This window comes from Lampetra planeri, chromosome 1 (genome assembly GCF_965212315.1).
Source record: "Lampetra planeri chromosome 1, kcLamPlan1.2.h2, whole genome shotgun sequence".
Lineage (NCBI taxonomy): Eukaryota > Metazoa > Chordata > Hyperoartia > Petromyzontiformes > Petromyzontidae > Lampetra > Lampetra planeri.
In genome coordinates, this window is record NC_136107.1 from 40,829,368 (window position 1) to 40,845,910 (window position 16,543).

At 52.4% G+C, this 16,543-nt stretch overlaps 1 protein-coding gene across 1 annotated transcript; it reads left to right on the forward strand.

Moving 5' to 3' along the window:
- The first annotated feature begins 30 nt into the window (after positions 1–30).
- Positions 31–12,468, forward strand: MSS51 (MSS51 mitochondrial translational activator). Its single transcript, XM_078601446.1, has 9 exons — positions 31–200; positions 1,939–2,082; positions 2,260–2,415; positions 3,187–3,311; positions 6,426–6,796; positions 7,391–7,586; positions 8,647–8,740; positions 9,646–9,745; positions 10,418–12,468. The coding sequence occupies exons 1-9, from the start codon at positions 169–171 to the stop codon at positions 10,550–10,552; spliced, it is 1,353 nt and encodes a 450-aa protein (XP_078457572.1). The 5' UTR covers positions 31–168; the 3' UTR covers positions 10,553–12,468.
- The last annotated feature ends 4,075 nt before the right edge of the window (positions 12,469–16,543 follow it).

Here is a 16,543-nt window from a genome sequence, read left to right on the forward strand (position 1 = left end):
GGTCGTGGCACGGGATGAGGATTTAAGCCCGGGGGCGTTGCCCGCTCATGGCAGGGCGCGGGTGCAGGGCTCACACCATCTGAAGGTGCAACCCGACTTGGCGGAGCTGTTAACTATTTCTGCCACCACCCGCCAACACCACCCATCAGTCGCCGTCAGCTCGCGGGCATGGAGCACTCCTCACGGATGCCCGAACCCGGGTAAGGGTGGTTACATTTTGTTCTAAAGACGCTTAATTTCTCTCCCACGTCTCGCTCGTTGGACTCGATCTGACTGCAACGCGTATAGCTGTCACGGTATCGTGAAATCAAAGGGAAGGCATGCGCCATTAGCGAGGGTTGATCGGATGATTGTTGTGGGTTATGGCATTGATGGTGATTATGATGAGAATTGTGGTCATTACTAGGATGATATTGCCATAGTGATTGTGGTAGTGTTGATGAGGTTGACCGTTTGTATTGTGCTGATGATGGCATGAACAATAATGATGATGATTCTTGCACGCATATTTTGTATCAAGGCATGCGTCGTTCTTTGCAGTCTTATGCGGCCACGTCCGACGGATGTCACCGGGCAGTGCTATGGGGGAACTGCAGGGGCAGCGTGCAGGGGCAGCGTGCAGGGGCAGCGTGCAGGGGCAGCGTGCAGGGGCAGCGTGCAGGGGAAGCGTGCAGGGGCAGCGTGCAGGGGCAGCGTGCAGGGGCAGCGTGCAGGGGCAGCGTGCAGGGGCAGCGTGCAGGGGCAGCGTGCAGGGGCAGCGTGCAGGGGCAGCGTGCAGGGGCAGCGTGCAGGGGCAGCGTGCAGGGGCAGCGTGCAGGGGCAGCGTGCAGGGGCAGCGTGCAGGGGCAGCGTGCAGGGGCAGCGTGCAGGGGCAGCGTGCAGGGGCAGCGTGCAGGGGCAGCGTGCAGGGGCAGCGTGCAGGGGCAGCGTGCAGGGGCAGCGTGCAGGGGCAGCGTGCAGGGGCAGCGTGCAGGGGCAGCGTGCAGGGGCAGCGTGCAGGGGCAGCGCTATCCAATGGTGCGGTCGTCAACTAGAACTGGGTGCCATGTATAGCCATGTGCTCGCAACCCACACACACACTCTTCAAATCACGCATTAAAGACAGTTACCTGATCACGTAAGAGATTGGAGCCAGAAATATGTGCCACAATCCGTGTCGATCGTGGGGTTTGTTTGGCCATACTTCACCACGTTCGTGATTGTGGCTTGGTGAACAAGGGTTTTGTTTACCATGCGTTGTTATTGACCTCGTCTCGGAAGCGAACTCAAGTGTCCGTGGTTGACAGCGCAGTGCAACAACCACTGCCCCACTGAACCACCACGGTTTTCTATTGCAATTAAATCATACTTCATAGACAATTATATGTCACATAGGCTAGTGCATTCAATGTACATTTTAAACTACATTACGTCTTCATATACATTGACACATTCCGGTATGATATTAGTTTTATGTCACGTTAGGCAAATATATTTTCGTCCCAAACTAAAGAGGTGCGGGTAGGGCGTTTGTAGCAGTAAATGTTTAACTTCTTTCGCACCGTACGTAGCCATCCGTGCTAACCGGAGGTGCGGGAGGACGACAAACTGAATAGAAAACGCAGTTCTACAGAAACCAAGAATGACGATTCTTCTACCTGTTCGCCCCGTGTCGGATAGCGTGTTTCCCCCTCGCACGTGTGTGGGTTTCCTACAGTGTTCCGGATTCCTCCCACGTGTAGAAACTCATTAATTGGCCGATAACATCCACGTATATAGAGGACCGCAGAGCTTGGGCAGTTATTGGCGCTGCGTGGCTGCTGCCTTCCCGCTTGTCCGTGGCCGTCCTCGCTCTGCGAGAGTGAGCGACTACGACCAGCCGACGCGTTTGAAGTTGACACAATCGGTCCGTCTCGTGTCGGGCTGCCCTCATGCCGCCCTACTGGGGCCCGGGGTCAGGCGCGTCCCGGGAGGAGCCGCGGCCGGCGGGGACCGCGGCGTCTTCACCGACACCGCGGGCTTCGCCGCCATGGACGCGGCGGTTCCCGGCCTCTCCGGAGTCATCTTGCGAAAACTCAACCTCAGCGGCTTCGATGACTACAGGCAGGCCGAGTGCCAATTCACCCGCTCGCTCACTCACCCAACCACTCTCCCATTACCTCACTCACCAACTCGCTCCTCCATTACCTCACCAACTCGCTCTTCCATCCGCTGAGCATCAAGGGGGGGGGTGCGCTAACGATGACGAATCCCTCTCTCCTGACTGTACATCGCATGCAGGATGGCACTGCAGGGGAAGAAAAGCCTCACGGAGTTTGGGATCCACACGTACCGGGACATGTTCCGCAAGATCGAGGACACCTACACCTTCTGCGCCCACTGCAAGAAGCTGCCAGACGGCCTCCCCGCGGGGAGGACGCTGGCACGCTGCAAACGGTGGCTGCCGAGTGCTGGTTTGGATTAACAGCGGCCCGCCTCCCTCTGAAGTGTTCTCCCCAAGGGCAGGTTCATGGCTCTCGCTCCGCCTAGCACGCCACCTGATCTCACCGAGGGAAGGATGGTTGAGGTGGCTTCCTCCTGCCAGGCCAGAGAAACTATCTCCACCATCGCTCTCTAATTATGTCTCAAGAAATCCAACGGTGTCGTGAGATGAAGGGGAGTGCCATTGGATGGGATGGAGGGAGCTTGGGTCAGGAACCTGCTCTCGGGCAGAGAACGTAAGCGGTGCGTGTGGCTGTAGACTGTGGATTACGTAGGGCTACCTTGTAAAAGGTTACAGTATCGGTGATACCTTTTTTCTGGGCATAGTGGAGATGATGCAAGCCAGTCATCCAGTGCTTGGGCAGTAGAGTTGGTGACTCATTAAACGACATCCAACTCTGCAGTAGACAGGAGATCTCAGAAGCTAAGCCGGTTTAGGCCAGGAAAATTATTGTAGAATTTAGCAGCATTGAATTGTCAGCAGAGGGCAGTGTATGAAGATTGCTGTGCTCCCAACCTCTTTACACCTCACCTTCACCAAGCCACACGGCCCAGCATGTTGACGTGTGGCCAACAAACCCCCACGGGCCTGCACAGTGTCTGAAGGCCCTCATCCAGCAGTGGAGCGACAGAGGGCTGTACATGTACACAATTCAATGCTAAGAGCCTGATGCTTCAGGCGGGTGTTTGTAAGATGCATGTCACCTGTGCCTCCCACTGCTGAAGGTGCCAGAACGTGTACTACTGTGGCACCGAGTGCCAGAGAGCCAATTGGCCGCTGCACAAGAAGTTCTGCAAGAAGCTGAAACACGCGGCCATCGACCGCCTGGTGGAATGGCTCATCTTCACAGGTATGGGTCCTACCTACATCGTTTGTCAAATTCCCTGTGCAGTCGCTGTAGTACAAAGATGCTTACGGAAGGTCAGCAACCTTCTTTGCGAGTGCAATCCCCATTGAACAGGGCCCCATTGTCAAAGATGGAGTGTTCTCACCGATAACATCGTCTGTATAGCGAGCTTGACTCTGCGATTGCACTGCAACAGTCCTCGCGTGGCCTCTGGGTTGGTACTGCGTGGGCTCTGGGTTGGTACTGCGTGGGCTCTGGGTTGGTACCACGTGGGCTCTGGGTTGGTACTGCGTGGGCTCTGGGTTGGTACTGCGTGGGCTCTGGGTTGGTACCACGTGGGCTCTGGGTTGGTACTGCGTGGGCTCTGGGTTGGTACTGCGTGGGCTCTGGGTTGGTACCACGTGGGCTCTGGGTTGGTACTGCGTGGGCTCTGGGTTGGTACCACGTGGGCTCTGGGTTGGTACCACGTGGGCTCTGGGTTGGTACCACGTGGGCTCTGGGTTGGTACCACGTGGGCTCTGGGTTGGTACCACGTGGGCTCTTGGTTGGTACTGCGTGGGCTCTGGGTTGGTACCACGTGGGCTCTGGGTTGGTACCACGTGGGCTCTGGGTTGGTACCACGTGGGCTCTTGGTTGGTACCACGTGGGCTCTGGGTTGGTACCACGTGGGCTCTGGGTTGGTACTGCGTGGGCTCTGGGTTGGTACTGCGTGGGCTCTGGGTTGGTACCACGTGGGCTCTGGGTTGGTACCACGTGGGCTCTGGGTTGGTTCCACGTGGGCTCTTGGTTGGTACCACGTGGGCTCTGGGTTGGTTACCACGTGGGCTCTTGGTTGGTACTGCGTGGGCTCTGGGTTGGTACTGCGTGGGCTCTGGGTTGGTACCACGTGGGCTCTGGGTTGGTACCACGTGGGCTCTGGGTTGGTACCACGTGGGCTCTTGGTTGGTACTGCGTGGGCTCTGGGTTGGTACCGCGTGGGCTCTGGGTTGGTACCACGTGGGCTCTGGGTTGGTACTGCGTGGGCTCTGGGTTGGTACCACGTGGGCTCTGGGTTGGTACCACGTGGGCTCTGGGTTGGTACCACGTGGGCTCTTGGTTGGTACTGCGTGGGCTCTGGGTTGGTACCACGTGGGCTCTTGGTTGGTACTGCGTGGGCTCTGGGTTGGTACCACGTGGCTTCTGGGTTGGTACTGCGTGGGCTCTGGGTTGGTACCACGTGGGCTCTGGGTTGGTAACACGTGGGCTCTGGTTTGGTACTGCGTGGGCTCTGGGTTGGTACTGCGTGGGCTCTGGGTTGGTACCACGTGGGCTCTGGGTTGGTACCACGTGGGCTCTTGGTTGGTACTGCGTGGGCTCTGGGTTGGTACCACGTGGGCTCTGGGTTGGTACCACGTGGGCTCTGGGTTGGTGCTGCGTAGGCTCTGGGTTGGTACCACGTGGGCTCTGGGTTGGTACCACGTGGGCTCTTGGTTGGTACTGCGTGGGCTCTGGGTTGGTACCACGTGGCCTCTGGGTTGGTACTGCGTGGGCTCTGGGTTGGTACCACGTGGGCTCTGGGTTGGTACCACGTGGGCTCTGGTTTGGTACTGCGTGGGCTCTGGGTTGGTACTGCGTGGGCTCTGGGTTGGTACTGCGTGGGCTCTGGGTTGGTACTACGTGGGCTCTGGTTTGGTACCACGTGGGATCTGGGTTGGTACTGCGTGGGCTCTGGTTTGGTACTACGTGGGCTCTGGTTTGGTACCACCTGGGCTCTGGTTTGGTACTGCGTGGGCTCTGGGTTGGTACTACGTGGGCTCTGGTTTGGTACCACGTGGGATCTGGGTTGGTACTGCGTGGGCTCTGGGTTGGTACCACGTGGGCTCTGGTTTGGTACCACGTGGGCTCTGGGTTGGTACCACGTGGGCTCTGGGTTGGCACCGCGTGCTGTCCGGCACATTGTCCAATGCTTCGCTTGGTGTGCTGGGAGCTTCGTATCCTGGGAGCTTCTCCTGGCGCATGGAGCAAAACATCGGACTTTGTTTCGAGCAACGTGCGGTATACAACCTACAAACACATTGCAGGCATCTTGGTGAGACCAAGATGGTTGAAACCAATCCAAAGTGTCCTTGTTTAAACCGGATAATATTGGTCTGGCGAGCCCAAAGGCAGGGTAGGCAAAACAAATAAACACAATTGGCGCAAAAATATAAACAGAGGTTGGCAACTGGGGTGGGTCGACAGATGGCTAGAATAATGTGAAAAACTTTATTACTTTAGATTATGACTTTATTCGACACTACTCATGGCAGTGGTGGTATAAGAGACAAAGGCTGGAGAGCGACGTGTACACAGAAGAGGAATATCAATCAAGAGATAGGCTCAGATTTAATCCCAGCAAGAGGTCACACTGTTGACTTTCACGCATCGCCCCCGTCGTGGGAGCAGACTTCACGTTCGTGGAATGGACCACTCATGCCGATGAGTGCCACGTGATGGGCTGGAGGCTTGCGGTAGCATTTGACCGAGGTCAGGATTAGGGACAAAACAATCTGAGCGGCGCGAGCTTAACCTGAAGTGACTGCAGGCATGCGATTATAATGGGGTTAAGTTTAGCTCAGCGCGTCACCTCTTTAAATGAGTATCAACGATAACAGAAGGGCCCGCGGTCACCCCAATCCCAGCTGTTGGCGATGGACGTACACATTCAGCACCTTGCAGTGTGTTTGGAAATTGCCTCTCTGATTTTCGTTGGAAACGTTTGCCAATGTCTCAATTGCGATGGGGGCCAACCCAACCCATGGTGTGCCACGGTGGCAAGATGGTAACTATCTCGCCTGGTATACAGGAGGCCGTGGATTCGATCCCAACCCCGACATCTACTTTATACTTGGAGTTTGCATGTTCTCCCTCTGGTCGCATGGATCTTTCTCCGGGTCCTCCGGTTTTTCCCTCCACATTTCGAATCAACATCACGCGTTTAGATTATTTGGCTGCTGTACATTTCCACGTGACGATAAGCCACATCTTTGGGCTATCATTTGTGGCCAGGTCGCTTCTGAAATAGAGCCACATAGCTCAGCAGGCCCCACGTTTGCCCAGCCACGGCACTGAGGTGACAGCGATGCGTTCCCGGTGCAGGAAACCTTCCGTTCACGAGCGGCGCGTGGCCACGCGAGGCGGACGAGGTGCGCGGCTGGGACGACTGGCTGTCCATGCAGCCGGGCGGCGGGGAGGACGCCCTGCGCGCCGTGCTGGTGTGCCGCTACATGGGCCTGCTGTGGGCTAACGCCGGCAAGCCGCGGCCCGACGACGCCGAGCTGCTGGCGTCGACGCGGCGCGTGCTCAGCGACGCGCTCTCCCGGCCGCTCACCGTGGGGTTCGCCCTGCGGCGCTTTGGCCTGGACCCGCGGCATGGCCCCGTCACGGTGCACGTGGCTGGGGCGTCGCACACCGAGACGCTGGACGCACGCCTCACCGACTACGACGAGCTGGGCTGCATGTTCCCACAGGTGCCTCACCCCAGGCTCCATCTTGAGACGCCTTCCGTAGGCCGGACGAGCTCAGGGTGCAAGTTCCCGCAGCTGCTGTCCCTTCTCCACTTTGTCCTCCTCTTCCCAGCCTCATCCTCTTGTCCTCCTTCTTTCCTCATCTTGTACCGGTTTCCCTGAGCCAGACAGTGCCTTGGAGGTGTCATAAACATGGTCGCGTTCATAAATTGTTCAATTTACACATTAGAGTCAATTTGTTGCGTCCCATTGCATTGGCACGGGAGCGAGGCTAGTGGCTGACATTGCACAGATTCTATATATGTTTAACTTCTTTCACACCGTACGTAGCCAACCGTGCTAATCGGAGGTGCAGAGGAAGGATTTATTTCACTAATCTCATGAGATGATGTCCACGAGAGGGTCCGTGAAAAGATATTTTAAAAAGGGTCACACGTTGTTTCAGCTGCTCCTGCACCACAGCCACTTTCCTGATCTGACTCCAGACACCCCCAACGTGCACAGCGCTCCTCCTTCCCTTGCCAGGGCACCATGATGAACGTGCGGCATAAACATCCGGCATGCGCGGTATGTGCGGTGCGCGTATGGTGCAAGCAGCACCGGGGCGTGGAGGTGGTGATGATCGGCCCCGAGGTGGTGGAGGGCACCATGACTCGGACGCCGCTGCAGGCAGGAGCCGAACCAGGCGCGGTGCACATGAGCGGCTGGAAGGGTCTCTACCACGACTACTGGGAGACTCTGGTGGAGACCGGTCGTGCTGCGCGGCCGTCGATCGTCGTGAGCTTCCACCCAGGCATGCCGAGGCAACGTCGCCTGTGTCCGCAGACACCTATAGAAAGGACGCAGTCCAGCGTTTGATTTTATGAAGCATGTATAAGGTGCACAGCGCTGTGCCTTAAACCGGCATTGGGGTTAACGTGCAGGACACGCGATACATTCGTAAATTAAGTAATTTTTTGCAGTTGGCAGACCTACGCGCCAGTTGCCCTGGCCCAGGATCCGAGTTGATGTACACGGGCGATAGCCGATGATGCGGCACTTGCATGCCAGCGCCATTAAGTCTCAAAAGGGAACGGAATCTGGAACTGGCAGCTGTCATCTCAATAAAACAAAGGACGCCCATGGTCATGGAGGTTGGCGTGGATGTTTGCGTGATTTATCAGATCGCCACGCTCGTATCGTGGGCTACACTGCCTACGTTCTTCACCCCCGAGGTCAGCCGGCAGCAGCTCAAGGGCGTAATGAATGCTTCCAGGAAAATCTGACACACGTTAGTGCGTCTGTAATTCAGACGTAACCGGGCAGCCACATCCAGACAACAAATCAGACCATGAGTCACCGATCGTGTGTGCGCGAAACCCACTTGCAGTGCAGGTCGCACAGCAAGTAGGCATATTGCGCATTTGTCGTGGGAATGTTGTCTCTTGTATGTGTGATTTTCTCTGGATCCTTAAGTTCGTACAAATATGTTAAAATTCCCAAATGAATTATATATATTTATTAAACATCTCAAACAGACTATTCTAGAAAAAGAGTAGAGTGTCAACTATCATCGAGTTTGTAGCGCAATTGCAAAAGAGCATTCACAGATTCGCCATCGATTCGTCTGTTGGCTGCAGAAGAGCCACTCGAATCCACTCGAATCCACTGGGCCGATGCACTCCCATAATCAGCGACTCTTAACCATTACACTGCTTTCATATGAGTGCACAGATAACATTTTATAAATTTGTTCAACATCATTAGCTTATTGCCAAGTCATTCTCCTGTTTAGATAGAAAAAAAGTTTTACACGGTCGTGCATGCATGGCTGCTCAAGCTAAAGCAGGCTTCATGTTCTTGTCTGGGTCTAGGTTTCCATGCCAACAAGGGCCTAGTCGAGGGCTGGTTCCCAACCCTGCTGCTCCTTAGAGACTACAACATCCCCTCTTTCTTCACCATGTACAGGTGAGCCACGCAATGCTGCTCCGTATCTTCAGTAACCATTGCCTTCATTTACCACGCACATGTTTGGTCTGTAATATAGTAAACAAGGGCAACGTTTTCTCTTAACCTGATAAACAATGTTGTGGCAATTGCTGTTAGCGAAGCACCTTTTAACACCTGCAGGGCACATGTGTGATGGGCTGTTGTAACCAGAATCAAGCATACCTAGTTGTCCATCTCCCCAGTGCTTCAGACACTGCATCAGGTACTTGTTCAGCCGGAGCTGACGTAGGGGTGGTCTAGGGCAAGTTCAGACATGATTTGCCACAGACGCTGAACAACATGGCCAGGAAACAAACCCGGCTTACCAAGATCATTGGACAACAAGCCTCCGCCAATTCCTGGTTCTCATGGGTAGCCAACTCGAGTTGACTCAAGTTGGTAGGAAAAATAATTCAGCTATTCCACGAGTTGGCGCTCTTCCCCTTGTCCCATATCCGTAGGGTATTCCCAGAAACACTCAAGAACCTTCAAGACAGCGGTGGTGGAACGACTCAACGTTAATTTAAAAATTAAACGTTCCCGCCACCAATTAGATTTTTTGATCGTCACGTTTGGTGACTTATACTCGGCCCTAATTCGAGTGCCGCGAAACGAATGGAAATCGGCCGCGAGAAATTTGGCTCCAGTCTGCGATGGCAGCCAGCTCCAGGTTTTTGACGTTGGTGTTCGGTTTGTATTTGTTCTGGTCACGCTATAGTGGCGTCGATGTGGGTGTTCACGCCGGTGCCGTTGTGGTACCCACGCCACGAGTTGGTGACGTTGCGGTGCTTTTGATGCTAGTATCTTGTGTTGCCTCTAGTGCTGTTGTCGATTAGTTTGGCGGTGTTGTTATTGACGTTGGTGTTGATGTGGGCTCTGTGCAGCGAGGCTGAGTTGAAGCCTTCGCTGCAGATCCTGCGCGAGCTGGAGGTGCGCATCCTGTCCCACGGCAGCAATCCCTTCGGGGCGCTGCGTCTTGAGCAGGTGGGGCTCCGGGCTGAGACACTGAGACGCACAGAGATGGTGAAACTCGTGGAGACACGGAGACAGGGCGAGACGCAGGGGAGACACGGACACGCCATCACTCAAGACACTGCATCCTCTAATTATAGCCTGTGCCCATTGTTACTCAAATTACTTTTGTTATTAGAATTTATGGCATAACAATGCGACTGCATCTGAAAACACACGACGGTGATAAAACTTGCACTAAAATCAATCTGGCTCGTGAATTGAGGGTACAGGTCTCTGAAAAGGACTCGGTGATGGTTTGCAGTGGTCCTGCTCTTATTGGGTTGGGTTGCGCAAGATTTTAAAAGAGCATTAATGAAACTGATTTATAACACAGGAATGCTTTGTGCGCAAGGTACAACAACAAACATCAATTGAGACAGCTATGCTCGGTGCGACCCGCTCCTCCACGGATGTACGTTCAACTTGTTTCGCACCGCACGTAGCCAACCGAGCTGATAGGGGGGGTGCGCTCCTCATTACCGCCTTGTTCCCTTCCAGCTCACGAACCCGAACCCTCGCCGCTGCCCCGGCCGGTGTTTCCCGCCACGCTCTCTCCTCACTCGCACGCGCCCCCCTCACCCGCACGCGCCCCCCTCACTCGCACGCGCCCCCCTCACCCGCACGCGCCCCCTTGCCGTGCAGGTGCAGTCCAATCCCAACAAGCCACTCGTGCGAAGCAACGCCAACTACGTCGCCTTCCTGGGCGCCGTCGACGACCCAGAGGGGGGACCGGGCCCTGGCCGCGATTCGAGTGACGCCGTCGTCCCGCTGGACTAACGCGAAGATCCGCGAGGGATTAGCCGCGATGTCCTCTTGATGTCTGGGGGAAAAATAACCTGCGTAACTCGTAAAATGAGCATGCTTTTTGTTAGTCAGAATTGCCTTCCATTTATAAGTGTAGCTGATGGAGTTATCGAGGTGAAACATTTACTACTAGGAGGATGTCAACGTGAGGGAATGATTATCAGAGTGGCCTATGGATTGATCCGGAGGTCACCACTTCAATTCGAAACAATGGTGCGAGTTTCTTAAATCGCCCTGCCCCTGTCTATCCGCCAGTTTAAATGGGTACACCAGTCAATTGGCAGGTTCCACTGAGCTATTAGCTCTTTCTCAGAAGCGACCTGGTCACTTGGCCACAAATGATAGCTCAACGAAGTGGCTTGTCACGTGGAAATATGTAGCAGCGGCATAGTCTAAACACGTTTCCAAATGTGGAGGGAAAAACCAGGGGACCTGGAGAAAAACCCACGTGACCACGGGGAGAACATGTGTAGTGGCTCAACGCGCGCGTCTTTGATATCGGCTGCAAGTCCGCGCTCGGCTGGGGACGGCGGCGCGGCAGGCGGAACGTCGAGAGCAGCCAGGGGAGGGGATGACCGCGTTGGGGTAATTAAGGGGGGATGTGGACCGGAATTGAAGAGACCGGTACCTGTCAATCACATAGAGGAATCTTCCGGTCAGAATGTTCTGGAAGGGTCGCGAGGGATATATAAGACGGGCAAACGAGCTGAAGACAGAAGACAAGACGAGCTGAAGCCGGACCCGCACAGGCTCGCGAGAGTGTTCCTGGGTGGGAGTGGTCCTGCGTGGACTTGCGGAGGCTCGGAGTCGGAACGCGAAGGGCGTGAGCGCAGTCTGTACGTCGGCACGCTTGGCCCCCGGGGGCTGCCGTGGTATCGACCCGCTGAGACGGCGAGACACGGCAGCCGACTAGAGGGGTGAGAAAAGGATTGTAGGGAGTGGGATTGGGACGCGGCGAGTGAGAGAGTGAACATGCAGCAACAAGTGTTGTCAACACCGACTGCAATAAAGTGGCCCGGGAAGCAAGGACAAGAAGTCGGTCCGCCTCAATCTACAACACTGCGAATGCAAACTCCAAATATACAGCAGCAGCAGCAGGCATTAAGGTCGGTATCGAACCCACGACCTCCTGCATACCAGCCAATGGAGATACCATCTCGCCACCATGGCGCCCCGTGGTCTTATAATTACAACCTGAAGTGGGGTCTATCGTAGTGATGCATGGAAGTGTCACCACATCGCGGACTTTCTGGCACGCTCTTCCTTGCGAGATTAGGAAGCCACTGGAGCTGTGCACTTTAAAATCCATATTGAAAACTCAAATTGTTGAGAACTGTTTTTAGTGTTTCGTTGGTAGTCCTTCCCCCGCACCTCCGATTAGCACGGTTGGCTACGTACGGTGCGAAAGAAGTTCAACATTTATACAAATGCCATGTAGAGTGGCGGTCTAAAGCTCCCTCTGGTGGAGGCCCGTCTGCCAGCAGTGGTGTAAGCAATTGCAGAGCTGCACCTTTCCCTTTGAATTCTCCACTCTAAATATTATGATTTAACATGGGAGGGTCTGGGCAGCACCATCACAAAAGCCATTCGTTAAACGTTCAGTGCGGACTTCTCGGCTACTTAGTCAAACGATTACAGAGGATTTCCCAGTGACAAATGAAGTAGTGTCATCACCTGTCTTTTGTTGTCGTTTGTTGGCTCCCGCTCAGCGCAGCTGTCGGTAGAAAGCCTCTCTAGAATGTCTGCCTCCAGCCAGCGCGTCCGTGCGTCCACGTGCTCAACCCTGTGCTCGCTCCTTGTTGTACCGCACGCTCCTGTTTGCCCACGTGGCTTAAAACTTAACGCAGAGTCGTAAGTCATTATTCATAATAAAGTGTTTTGTTCAGTTAGATCGCTTAAATGTTTCGTGTAACCCACCTCCACTCGACACAGCCAATCAGTACCGTTTGTCATGTGGTGACTAAAAGCCTGCTAATTAGTTATTACTACAGCACTAACCGGCTGCGTGTTGGACAGTAAACCCACAATGTTTACAATTTGAGTTAATGACGTTTCGCTGCCGATTATAACAAGCAGCATCATCAGGCGATTGCCAGAATCACGACAGTCTTCCTGTTCCTGGTCTTAGAGTAAGGTGACATCATCACTGCAAGTGTGAAATAATCATATTCTTGGTTCTTTCGGTAAAGTCACGGAGATAGAAAATAAAATAAATAAAAATACGACGTTTCGATCGCAACACAAGCGGTCTTCATCCTGGGTTTTTTGCTTTTATTTTTATTTTTTTGTCTACGTGACTTTACCGAAAGAACCAAGAATATTAATTCCTGCAGACAAGAAAGTTTTAAGTCAAAATGTGAAATAATCATATTTAAAATATTGCTCGCGAAAGCCTACGTGTTCAATTTAATAATTCTCGTCCACACCAGTTACTTGGGAGGAAATATTGCCATTGTGAGGAAAATGAGATAGAGAAACATCCTAGGAAGTGACCAACATCAATGATAACACTGTGGAACAATTTGTTTTGTTCCTGGGTAGTGTCATTTCCTAATTGCTTATGCTTCAAAAGTACAGAAAATTACTATTATTCCCCAAACTTTGCTTTTGTGACCAGGACAGTGATATTTAGAAATGTACATATTTTCCAGAACATTCCAGATAGATTCAGTGCTGAGTAAACTTGAAGTAACTTCTAGAACATTCTAGAAGTTTCCAGGAATATAAATAGTATAAATAAGGGGCCTTACGCCTACCAGTTCAGTTTAGTTCCAACTGCCTAAGTGGATACATATCAGCATTTTTCTGAGATGCCATCAAGAGGCTGCAAGCATCGGGCAGACGCATTTTGCTATGTCTGTGGCCAATTTATCAAAACAAGAGCGAAAAAGTACTCTGTGGAAGGATCTGCTAAGATGTGTGAGGCCTACAAGGCATATTTTGTTATGCCTGTCAGGGATCAAGACAAAACCTGGGCACCTCATTTCACCTGCGAGCAATGCAGAAAAACTCTGGAAGGTAAGATGGACAATTGTTGCTCGGAATTTTATGTTATAAAATGTGTTAAAATTTGAAAATTGTAAAAGCTTTTAATTATAAAATATTTTACAATTTTCAATGTTATTGAACAAATATATCATATATGAAAAATGTTGCGAGAATCTCTTACACATTAGTCATGGGTGAAATAAATATTTTTGTAGGATGGTACAGAGGGGAAAAGAGAGCCATGAAGTTCGCTATCCCAAGAATTTGGCGGGAACCCACTGACCACTAAAGCAAATGCTACTTCTGCATGGTGGACCCTTCCAAACGTCGGACTGGCAAGAATGCACCTGCTATCACGTATCCGGACCTTCCTTCATCCATCGCCCTGGTGCCACACTGCCATGAGCTCCCCGTACCCACTCCTCCGGAGAGAGAGCAGCCATCTTTAGAAGAGAGCAGCAAGTCAGAGAGCGAGGAAGACGTCGTAGATCCAGATGACAATTTCAGAGGTGGAGCTGAGGAGAGAAACCCATACTACCCCAACCAAAAAGACCTCAACGACTTGATCAGAGATCTTGGTCTCACCAAGTCCAATGCCGAGCTTTTGACGTCTAGGCTCAACCAGTGGAACTTGTTGGATAAAAGTGTGCAAGTTGCAGATCAGAGGAAGCGTCACCAACCTTTTTGCAGCTTCTTCACCCGTCAAGATGGGCTATGCTTCTGCCACAAAGTAACCAGAATGAGTGGCGCCTCTGCATTGACAGTTCATCCAGGAGCCTCAAAGCCGTGCTGCTCCATAATGGTAACATGTACCCGTCTCTTTCCTCTTTGAGGTGCACTCGGTGCACCTCAAAGAGGATTACAACAGCATCAAGACCTTGCTGGACGCCTTGAAGTATGATGAGTATGGCTGGGGAGGTCATCGGAGACTTCAAAATGGTTGCATTCCTGATGGGTCTCCAAGGCGGTTTTACCAAGTTTCCCTGCTATCTTTGCCTTTGGGACAGCAGGGACACCAAGGCGCACTACCACAGGCGGGACTGGCCACATCAGACCGAGTTCTCTGTGGGGAGGAACAACGTCAAGTGGGAGCCACTGTTGGACCCCTGGAAGGTGCTGATGCCACCACTGAACATCAAATTGAGCCTTATGAAACAATTTGTCAGAGCTGTAGATAAGGAGTCAGCAGCCTTCAAGTACCTTCAAGACTTCTTCCCTAAGCTGTCTGAGTTAAAGGTCAAAGCCGGTGTCTTCGTCAGACCACAGATAAAGAAGATCCTGGAGTGCAATGAATTCCCCAAGAAGCTCACTAGTAAGGAGAAAGCGGCTTGGAATAGCTTTGTTGCAGTGGTTAGTGGCTTCTTGGGCAATCACAAGGTCGAAAATTATGTGGAGCTGGAATGAGACTTTGGTGAAGAACTACGGCACAATGAGATGTAGGATGTCCCTCAAAGTCCATATCCTTGATGCTCATCTTGATAAATTCAAGAAGTACATGGGAGTGTACTCGGAGGAGCAAGGGGAGCGCTTCCACCAGGATATACTGGACTTTGAACACCGCTGCCAAGGACAGTATAACGAGAACATGATGGGAGACTACATTTGGGGGCTGATTCGTGAAAATGATTTACAGTATAATCGTAAATCTCGAAAAACTACTCACTTCTAAATCTTTTGTAGCAATTTTTGTATTACTTTAGTATAAATACATCTTAATATTGATTCATGTTCTTTTTTCTGACTTTATGTGAACGAAAATACACAAATTCGCCAGTTTTCTCATTGAAAATAGGTAAATTTCAAAATATCACTGTCCTGGTCACAAAAGCAAAGTTTGTGGGGAATAATAGCCATTTTCTATACTTTTTAGGCATCAGCAATTACGAAATAACACTTCCTAGCCAGGAACAAAAATTGCGTTACATAACGTAATTATTTTTGTCTTTGATCTCACGCCCTCCTGTTGGGCAGGTCGTGTAGGAGCACTTTCTATGGCAGCTCCTCTCAAACATTGAAAAGGGCACCCCCAGTGGCAGCTGTCCCTGTACGCACAAAGCGACTCAGCACTTGGCCTATAGACAGCCATCAGCCTGCCGGTCGGTAAGGCAAGTGATTGCTACATGTACAGTCCCCCATAGATTATTTTGCGGGTCATTTTAAATTTGGCCTTCTCTTGCGATTGTCACGGGATCTTTAACGTGCAATGCGAAGCAGACCACGCGTGTTTTGAGCGGTTAATGACGCAGGAATAACTAGGGCCGCCACTGGATTCAAACCGTGCAGCTCTGCAAAAGGCAGCGTAGCCACTCCCGCTGGGACGCGTCGCTTGCAAGCGGTGGGGCAGTGGCTCGCGCTGCACTACGAACCGAGTGACCCACATTCCATATCCAGCCAGGTCCAACATCAGTGCCACCTTGAACACCCTCTACCCTTCACCATCCAGCACGGACCGGCGAAGTGACGTATGGTCAATCAATCCTCATGACTAACGGCGGCATGGGTAGACCTAGAGTAGTTTTGATAATCATGTTCCATAGCAAACCTGACTTGGTACAATACTTATACACTGGCAGTGGCTGAATTAAGAACAGCTATACATGTGGTGAAATACAAAAATAAAATAACACGGCAATGGGTGGAGATTCTCGAAACATTTCTAACTTGAGAAGTCGTTGCAATGGAAGCGTGACGTCGGCCTGTTACCTCCCACTCCCTACCAGGCGAAGGCCTTCCAGGTTTCTTTTATTTCGTTTCATTTCTGTCCAGCCGTGTGGCCTCCGAGCTCTGTGATGGCATCTCGCGGCTTCGGTTTTGCTGACTAAATTGGCGCTGCCCCACACGCAGGAGCAGCAGCAACCAGCGCCCCCGACGAGCAGACCCGTGGCTCCGTCACTTCTGTCTCGCCTGGGTCTCTCGAGCTCTTGTCCGGTTGGAACAAAATTAAACCTGGAACTGGAAGCGTCCCCACTTGAAGCT